Genomic DNA, 10591 nt, shown 5'->3' on the forward strand with positions numbered 1-10591 from the left:
TTTCTATTGCTAGGTTTTGAAATTCTATCCCGAGAATTTTGTAGATTTCTCTTTGTGGCTTACAGAAGTCGCCACTGGAAACACTGAGTTTTGGATCGAAGATTACGTTTGAACCAAAGCTTCAGATTGCGAATTGATTGAATTGGTGGGAGTTTCCTTTTTTCTATTAAGAAACAAAACCAAAATTAAAAAACTTTTCAACTTTTGTTAGACAACAAGAATCTATTAAAACTCAAAACAAAAGTTTATACAATCTAATAAATAATACAATAAAATAATACACCAGGTAGGTAACCCTAAAAGAGAGGTAGTTCACTCGACATGCTTAAATACCAAGTCTTTCAAAGAACCAATCTTAGACATGCATTCTCATATTGTCTTTTTAATTCACCGCTGATAAATTTCTTTTTTAATTCGCAATTTAAAGCTACAATTAAGACCACCATAAATAGAAAAAATTCCCTTTAATTTGTTAAACGACATAATTAAAATTCTGAAACAAAATCAAAATCAATTTTGTTAAATGACATGATTAAATCCCAAAACAAAATTATATAATTAAATCAACATAAAATATGTTAAACGGTAAGAATAAATCCCAAAACATAAGTTTTTTATTAAGTCTTTGTTTGGAAATAAATCAATATCGAATAAAATCTTGTTAAGCGGTGGGAATAAATCCCAAAATAGATTTTATTTAATTTAATTCTAATTTGGAAACAAAATAAAATTGAATAAAATCTTGTTAAACAAATGAATAAATCTAAAATGATTTTATTTAATTTAATTCTAATTTGGAAACAAAATAAAATCGAATAAAATCTTGCTAAATGGCGGGAATAAATCCCAAAACGGATTTTATTTAATTTAATTCTAATTTGGAAACAAAATAAAATCGAATAAAATCTTGCTAAATGGCGGGAATAAATCCCAAAACGGATTTTATTTAATTTAATTCTAATTTGGAAACAAAATAAAATCGAATAAAATCTTATTAAACGACGAGAATAAATCTCAAACAAATTTTATTTAATTTAATTCTAATTTAGAAACAAAATAAAATCGAATAAAATCTTGTTAATTGGCGGCAATTAATCTCGAAATAGATTTATTTAATTTAATTCTAGTTTTGAAAAAAAATAAAATCGAATAAAATATTGTTAAATGGTGGGAATAAATCGAGAAGCAGACTTTATTTAATTTAATTTTAATTTCGAAACAAAATCAAATCGAATAAAATCTTGTTAAACGGTGGGAATAAATCCTGAAACAAATTTTATTTAATTTAATCCTAATTTGGAAACAAAATCAAATCGAATAAAATCTTGTTAAACGGTGGGAATAAATCCCAAAACAGATTTTATTTAATTTAATTCTAATTTGGAAACAAAATAAAATCGAATAAAAACTTGTTAAACGGCGAGAATAAATCCCAAAACAGATTTTATTTAATTTAATTCTAATTTGGAATCAAAATAAAATCGAATAAAATCTTGTTAAACTGCGGGAATAAATCTCGAAACAGATTTTATTTGATTTTAGTTTCTCGTTTTGGCAACAAAATCAAATGTGATAAAATCAATTGAACGGGTAAGAATAAATCTCAAAATAGATTTTATTTAACTTTAATTTCTCGTTTGAAAATAAAATCAAAAAAAGGAAAAATCCATTGAACGGCGGGAATAAATCCTAAAACAAATTTTAATTTAATTTTAATACTCGTTTTGGAAACAAAATTAAAATTGGAATAAAATCCGTTGAACAACAGGAATAAATCTCGAAACAGATTTTATTCACTTTTAATTTAGAAACAAAATTGAATAAAATCTATTGAACGACGAGATTAATCCCGAAACAAATTTTATTTAATTTAAAATTTTATTTAAAAAATATTTTTGCTTTGGTGTTTCGTTCATCTTGGATTAGAGAATTGCAAATAATGGTAAAATATTTATTAAGATTATTGGACAAAACACATTAGCGAACAAAATATATAAATATAAATATAAATAGAATAAATTATATTTAAATTGTCAAATACGTAAATCCAATAAAAAACGGTAACAAAAGTTGAAATTGAAAAGAAGAGAAGAGATTTATTAAACGTTGAATTCTGTTTAACACAGTTTCCTTAAGATAGATTCAGCCGCTCCTACAGTACTTGGAGAAACGTTGGTCGAATGTCTCCCAGGATACAACAACACAACGATCAAAACAGTAGCACCTTTACAGCAATCAACGAACAAACGTTGCCTTTTTCTATCACCGGAACGTTGAAGAATTATGGAGAGAAAAATAATTTTAAGAGTAAAATAAATTTGATATGAGAGGATATGAGTGTGGAAAAATTCTTCTGAATTCATAGCCTTTTATAGGTATTGAGAATGAAGGAGTTTTGAAAATTTCTACAAAATTTGCCAATAAGAAACCAATAAATCAATTTGATTGGAATCAATTAAAATAATATAAGTGTCCTTTCAAAACAGATTTTGTCTAAAAAATTATTTCATCAATTTGAACATTTCACATCAACCATATCATGGGGGCCTCAACAATTTTGGATCTACTCCCTTATGCTCAAGACAAGATTCCAAGCTTAATCATTCAATTAATTTTTAAGAGAGTTTCCATATATAAACACATGTCACACTTGGTATTTAACCAATGTGGGATCTAAGCTTTTCTTTTCCTCAACAAATATTTCCAAGTAGCTTATTTTGAGTATCAATTTCTCATTCATCACTCAACCATTTTGAGTATAAGATATACCGTTGTAAATGTCTCATAGAGTAGAATATGAAACCATAATTTTATGATTCTACTCTCCACTTTTACCTATTGATAATATGTCTCGTTTTTATAAAATACAATTTTTTCAACAGAACCCTTAGCGTTGGCCTGAATCAACTTGGCTTCCCCCTTACCGCCATTGTCTAAACATAGATTGGTTATGCCACTTTCCATATGCCAATGCCAAAGAAGGAGAGACAACAACGAAACGAAACAACAAAAGACGGAAATCCAAAACTATGCTACAAAGGCGGATAAAAAAACATGCTACAAGAGTTGATTGAGAATGTTATTGTTTTAGATCATGTTTTTATGTGTGCAAAATTTGATCAAATTATAATTGTTTTAAGATAAAAATTATATGAAATATTATAGATTCGAACATTCGACTTAATGCTAAGCTTTATGGGAACCTTTTAATTTGGCCAGGGAAATAGTAAAGACCAAATCTGAACTTAACAAATGAGAATTGGATTTGTTGCCACACTTGTCCACTCCTTGGACTGTAACTACTTTTTTTCGTTTTTCTTTTGAAGTATGTCACTCACTCTGGTTCTGAGTTGATTTGGTAGCTTATTTTCCTATTAAAGAATAAGATAATTTTTTATTAGATAAAAATTTAATATAAGCAAGACCAAATTTGAAAATCCTCATTTAGAACGTATCTATTTAATATTTGATATTTCTTTTTGTTGTCGACTTCTATATATTAAATTTAGATATATAAAATATAAAAAGTAGGCTATTTATAAGACGATTTGAACCGGTCCACTTGAGACTTCACAATTTCTTTATTTTTTCAACTGTCGTCAAATGCGTTACATATTCACGTGAAAGTTACCATAGGAGGCAATTATATACATAAACAGAATATCTCAAATTCAAAGAGCATTATGAAATCGACAATAACAATGACTCCCTGGAAATTTGATGAGCAAATGATAATGTTCCCCCTTGTTCTACTTGTTATTGTTTGTAGCCATCCCACAGTGAACGGTTTCGAGGTTTTTCTTATCAACAACTTGGGTGGCAATACAAATCTCGCCGTTCACTGTTTTTCGCCGCAGGTCAAGAATTTGGGCAGTCTTGTGATACATCCGGGAGACGATTTTCATTGGGAATTCGGCATCAACATCGGCACCACCGCTGAATATGAATGCGACATGGGCTACGGAAACAAGCAAAAACGATTCCAAGTGTTTGCGGAACGAAGAGATGCGTTGAGATGTGGAAACCAAAAATGTTATTGGCGTGTTGATCGTGATGGCTTGTATCTTTATATTAAGGAGGTCGATGATTATCAGAAACAATTTTCTTGGTAATGAAAATGGCCTCTCTTTGGCTTTCAAGTTAAATAAATAAAAAATAAAAATAAAAAAAAGCAAAGTTTCAGTTTATTTTTTCCTTTTATGTTGGATTTTGTTTCTAGAACTTTAACCCAATCAAATCAGATTCACATTAAAAAAGTTTAAAGTGATGTATTTTAAAATTGAAATACCCAGATGAATAAAAAAACCTTAATTACAACTTAAACCCAATCAAATCAGATTTTGGATCATTAATTTTTATTTTTATTTTTATATTATAATAATATATTTTATCCAATTAAAATAATTATAATTTTTAATTTTAAATCAAAATTCAATCAAATTAAATTTAATAAATATAACGGAATTACATTCTAAATATGTTTTTGATTTTTAAAAGTTTTTTGTAAGTAGAGCATATTCACAGGTACAATATAAATATATACTAGAATAATTACAATATTAAATTAAATTAGTACAAAACACAATAAACGAATAATAGAAAAATTCAAACAAAACCTATATATGACATACGTACATAATAAAATTAAAGACCCACACATCACAATTGCTTATTGTGGTACTCGGATGAATGCTCTTTCTTTTATCAACTAACTTATAAAATTTGGGTTTTACAAGAAAAATTTTCCACTATATATTTACAAAGACAACTATAACTCAATGATTACAATTTTCAAAATTTAATTATTCTAAAATTAAAAGGAATTTTTTAAAAATTATATATAAATTTTTATTTAATGTACAATTTTATACATGAAATTAAATTTATCTCTATATATGAAATTTTAATTTGGATTCAATTTTCAGATGCGATTAAAATTATTTTCTATATATCACTATTTCTTGTTATGTCATATAAAAATTATTGATACGATATTTTATTAAACTAAACATAAATAGATTTAAATTATTTTCACATAAATTTAAATAATGTTTTTAAAATAATTAAAACTATTTCCAACATTAGTACAATGATAAAAACATGCAATTTTTTATCGCCGGAAATAGTTTAAGTTTTTTTATTTAATAAAGTGTCGCACCCATAATTTTTATATGATTTAATAATAAAATAAGGATGTTAGTGGTAAATGAAAAGAATCAAAATTAAATATTTATATATAAAATACATTAAATTAAATTTTTCTTATGCTAGAAGAAGAAATTTTATTATTAATAAAAATGTAAAATGGATTCAATTGAATTCAACATTTAATGATGGATTGAACCTTAGTTTAGTTGTCATCATTATTATTGCAACAATTAAAAGAATGTAAATTCAAGTATATTTAAATATATATTTACTCCTAAAAAGGATTTGAAATATTATGGATAAAAGTATGCATAAAACAACCAACAAGGCATCAAGCAAGATACAATATCACCTTGTAGACTCAAAGCAACCAACATAACAAAAAAAAATCCAAATCAAAATTGTGTATGACATTAAAAAATAAGAAAAAAGCATACATAATTAAAAAATTTTATTTAAATCAATTGATGCATTGAATAATAGAGAGATAAGGTCTGTTACAACACCTTAACCTTCCCTAGTCATCCAAATGTCTCATATGCACGGTGCTTTCAGAGAAAAAACAAACAATTTAATTTTCATTAACTATGTTTTCCTAAAGAAATGCAATTAACCGAGAGAAAAAATCAAGCCTTAAAACTATTATTTTTCTCTTCTCTAATACTTTCCAAATTCCATTTCTTGCATCAGTACTAGCGCCGATCAACTAGATATTTTCATACAATCATTGTTATCTTTCTAGATTCCCAGTTTCTTCATTGATTTCTGAGTTCATTAGAGTTTAAAATCCGCTTCCGCCTACGGACTCAAACTCTGCTGTACCCACGGCCCTTCTTCAACATTCTCCCCTGTCTCTGTTAACCACCCTTTCCATTTCCTTTAGGACTTTCTCTATCAAATACATTAGAGTGTTGTATCTAAGTCTTTTCGCTGCCAGCACGTACGCTACTTCATTGGCCTTCCAAGGTACATACCGGAATGACATTTTCCTATATCTCAATTTCATATTTTTAATTTCACTAATTAGATTTCCTATATTTGACTTGCCTTTTTCTCCAGATTTGATTTTATTGATTGTTGTTAAAGCATCTCCTTCAATGCTAACCTCTCAGAATCCTAGTTCATCAACAAAAATGACCATCTAAAAACATGCCCTTACTTCTGCCATGGTTGGGTTTGTGAAATTCAACCACTGATAAATACATGACTGATAGCTTGTTTATTTTACATATTTTATGTGTTCAAATCAATTAATTATTGAATTAATTTATGCTAATTGGTGATTTTATATTTACATTATGTTAGGAATGAAATCCGGATGCCGTGCCTACACTATATCGATAGAAGCAAGACTAATAAGTCTCTAAATTTTGCAACCCTGAACCATCATGCAAGATAAAGCAACATTCGACAATGACAACTCCCAGTCTGTAAGGAAATTGATCTTTACACTTTTGATATGCTTAATATATGTGATGTTGTATGAATTATTTTGATGCTATTGGTTGGAATTTATTTGCAAATATTTCAGGTGCTATATATTATGAACTAGCCTTTGAGTTCTATGCAACATTTAGCTTCAATATTATTGCCTTGCAAACTGTTGAAACTTGAGATGTTGTCTATTTTCTATTACTAGGTAATTATTTTAGGATGTCGATTTCAGATTTTAACATCGACATGGGTTTCACTAACCCTGACGGTGTTCAAACTAATTCTTACCATAATGCTTTATTGGATATACCAAGTAATTTCGATGTCAGTGATGCTTATTCTTCTTTAACTCAATCTAGGGATCATCTTTATAATCCCAAGACCTCTAAGGAGTTGTTAGTGCATGAACTAGCTTTAAGGTATATTCATCGGATTTTAGCTTTTAGCTATTCAAGTCGAAGTGATTCATCATCTGTTTAACCAATACAGAATTATTTTTCTTGTGGTGTATGCATTCTAGATATAAGTTTAATTTAGGATATTAGTTTGCACGAAATTTTCATATTGTTTTACGCTCTAATCAACCACTCATACTTGACTCGTATATTACAAATTTAGTCTCCCAACTTTTTCTCTTTGAGGTCGATTTTTCCTTCTTTACATGTACGTATACTATGGATCATCTAGATGAGAATTGTTTGGATACCATGAGTTTGCTCACCGGCACCCCTACTGTATATTATTTTGTTCCTCCAGGTATACGAACTGCTTGCAGTAATAGGGTCTTTTCCCAACGTCATAACTTCACTACTAGGGAGCAAGATGAGTAGCCTCATTCATCTGTGGAGGCACGTTTAAGCTCATCGAAGCTCACCTTGAGACAATGGAGACCCAAGTCTCCACGATTCTCGACATCTTGTAGAGTAGTCATCCCCAACACTGACAACCACGTTAGATATACATAGGGAGTATACTTGTAATAGCTCGGTTTAGACCCTAGTCGAAATAGTGATTTCGAGACCACAAGTCCAAGTCAAAAAAATATTTTAATATTATTTTCTGTGCTTATAATATGTGAATTTACATGTGTGAAAGTTTCGTATAAAAATTTGATCATTTGTGTGCTTAATTTGATAAAAGGATCTAATCGCGTAAAATGTAAAAGTTGCCTGCTGTTTGTTAAAGTGCTTAATTGATTTGTCTTATTAAAGGAGAGGTCTTTATGATGCAATTAAACCATTGAAAGCATGAGTAGACAATTATGGCCTTAATAGAATGGTTTATTAAATGGTTTAATAAAAGGGAAAAATTGGTATTTAGTATATTATGTTAATTAAATTAAACAAAACATGAATTAGTTCATTATTTATCATCCATTCTCAAATTCATCAAAGAAAAAGAAGAAAAAAATAAATCTTAGGGTTTTGACACTTTGATTGTTGATTAAGGTATGTGTTTTGATTCGTTTTTAATAATTTCTACGTTTTTGTGATCGTTGCTTAGTGTTCTATCAAGCCCAAGTCTCAATTTCTGATTTTTTTATGATTTTGAAATATGCCATTGATGAAATTGTGAGCTTTGTGATGTTAGTTGTTGGAAAATAAAAGATATGTGTTGGGTTGATATATTTTGTCTTTAAATTTTTGATGAATTTGAGTAATTTGGACTAAATTGTAGAAAGGAGATTTTGAGGGACTAAAATATGAAATAATGAAGTATATGGACTTCTATAAACACTATGAGAATTTAGCCTAACATGGGTATATGGAGATTATGTGTATTTTGTGATTTTGTAAATTAAGGAATAAAGTGTTAAAATGTGAAAATGTGAGGGGTAATTTGTAAAATGCCCTAAATGTGTGTTTGTGGATTGATTTGAATGATTTGGTGAATAAAAGAGTTAAATTTTAATGTGTTTAGATCAAGAACAAAAGAAAACGAAATTAGATCGAGGGAAAATGAAAGTCATTGAATAGTCGCTTGTTTCTGTTCATTTCCATACGAGGTAAGTCGATATACAATAAACATGTTTTGAATTGAATTATTATTGTTAATGTGATATTGAACATTGATGAATGGTTATATGAGTTGAGCATGAGATATCCGAGAAGGTATAGACAAAATTTCAACGTCCGAAAGGCCCCGTACGAACCATAGGAATAATTAGGATACATAGTCATGACATAGGATTCTGATATGTGTTATCGCGTAAGACCATGTTTGGGACGTTGGCATCGACTTATGATTTACATGTAAGACCGTATCTGGGATGTTGGCATCGTATTTGATTTCGTGTAAGACCCTGTCTAGGACAGTGGCATCGATATTTGATTACATATAAGACCACGTCTGGGGCGTTGGCATTGTACGAGCTTTTCGAGCTATCCACGTATCCTTATGATTCTGAACGGTTCAACGGGCATTCTGAGAAACGAATAATTATATGTGATGTGTATCCGATTCAGGTACGTTCGAAATGTATACTATGTTTGAGAATAAAAGGTAAGTATATGTACAAGTGATGATATATGTTATAAGTATGAGAAAATATGCTATATGTGGAAATGAATTAGGAATATGTTAAATGTATATGAACTATGTGGTTTGAGATAGTATTTAGCCATGGAGTATATTTAATTTGATGATGCTTTCATGTTTTGAATGTTAAGTTTATTTGTATATGGCTTACTAAGCTTTTGAAAGCTTACTTTGTGTGTTTTTCAACTATTTTATAGATATCATAGCTATCGGGGGCTCGAGGATCATCAAGGATCGTTACCACACTATCGAACCTTATTTTGGTACCTTTTGACATTGTGAATATAAAAGTATGACATGTATAGGCTAAAAGTATTTGGATATGTTTTGTAATGTGATATGGCTAGTTTGTGTTTGAATTTATGGTTTGATTTTGATATATGATATGTAATGCAAATTATGCCTATGTGTTGTGTTCTTGAATGGCCAAGTGAATTGGTCAATTTGGTGAGTTTTGGTGTGTGTTTATTTGATGAATTGGTAAGATTTTGGTATGAGAATGAATGATTTGAAATGAGGTTATGAAACAAATGTTTAGATATGATTTTGTCTTATGTTTTGGTACATTTTGGCTTGGCTATTAAGCATGAAATTAGTTGATAATGTTATGCCATGATTGATGTATGTATTGGTTGAGGAATGGTTGAACATTTGATAAGCAATTGTTGCCTATTTGATGATTGTAGGGAGGACCCTTAATAGGTGGTAATTTGGCCTTGCAAATGGCCTATTTTTTCCCACACGAGTAAGGACATGGGCGTGTGTCTCTGCCGTGTTGCTTGAGGGCCATTTTAAAATGAGCCTGGGTAGACCCCACTGTCGCACATACACGGGCGTGTGCTAGGCCAAGTGGCCAAGTCAGTTTCAACCATGGGCTAAACACACGGGCGTGTGACTAGCCGTGTGATCCAAGTCAGTAGCCTCCCTAATTTTCACACGGCCTGGCACACGGGCGTGTCTTGTGGCCATATGGACAAGTCAGTATGTATGCCATGTTTTGACACGGCCTAGACACACGACGTGTCTAAAGTCGTGTGAGGCACACGGCCTGTTCACACGGGCGTGTGACCTGTACAACTTTGAAAAATTGTTTAAGTTTTGAAAAATTTGTATGAGCTCGGTTTAGTCCCGATCCCTTTCTAATGCATGTTTAAGGTTTCGATGACCTATATAAGAGACCCTATGATTATATTTAACTATGATTGTGGATAATGTATATGAATTGTTCGTAAAATATTCCGATTTGTTCGGTAATGCCTTTAACCCTAGTTCGACGATGGATACGGATTAGGGGTGTTACAATACTTGACCTTTCTCTCTATAATACTTTAATTCTCATACAATATGCTTGAAGACAAACATAGGTTAAGGAGAGGGGGTGTTGAATTAGTAAGTGTGCATGATTGTTTCTATTTCGCATGTGTTAAATCTTATGTTGGGATTGTTCATTAATTTGTTTATCATTGAGCCT

General features: G+C 30.0%; 1 protein-coding gene and 1 long non-coding RNA gene across 4 annotated transcripts; both read left to right on the forward strand.

The window, feature by feature from the left end:
• Positions 1-3562: 3562 nt before the first annotated feature.
• On the forward strand, positions 3563-4187 carry LOC108478908 (S-protein homolog 24-like). Its single transcript, XM_017781362.2, has one exon. It carries the CDS (start codon positions 3684-3686, stop codon positions 4110-4112), a length of 429 nt encoding a protein of 142 aa, XP_017636851.1. The 5' UTR covers positions 3563-3683; the 3' UTR covers positions 4113-4187.
• A 1461-nt stretch (positions 4188-5648) lies between these two features.
• Positions 5649-9526, forward strand: LOC108478625 (uncharacterized). 3 transcript variants are annotated; one of them, XR_001870322.2, is made up of 4 exons: positions 5649-6114; positions 6208-6322; positions 6454-6578; positions 9318-9526. It is a non-coding gene; the product is annotated as an uncharacterized LOC108478625 (long non-coding RNA). The 3 variants fall into 3 exon arrangements; XR_001870323.2 differs by having other exon boundaries at positions 5650-6114; positions 6208-6317; XR_008276228.1 differs by lacking the exon at positions 6208-6322 and having other exon boundaries at positions 5660-6114.
• Positions 9527-10591: the final 1065 nt, after the last annotated feature.

The sequence above is a fragment of the Gossypium arboreum genome, chromosome 12, assembly GCF_025698485.1.
Source record: "Gossypium arboreum isolate Shixiya-1 chromosome 12, ASM2569848v2, whole genome shotgun sequence".
NCBI lineage: Eukaryota > Viridiplantae > Streptophyta > Magnoliopsida > Malvales > Malvaceae > Gossypium > Gossypium arboreum.

What these genes read in the sequence shown, in the direction of transcription:
- LOC108478908 (XM_017781362.2), top strand. Translation starts at nt 3,684, where the DNA reads ATGAAATCGACAATAACAATGACTCCCTGGAAATTTGATGAGCAAATG.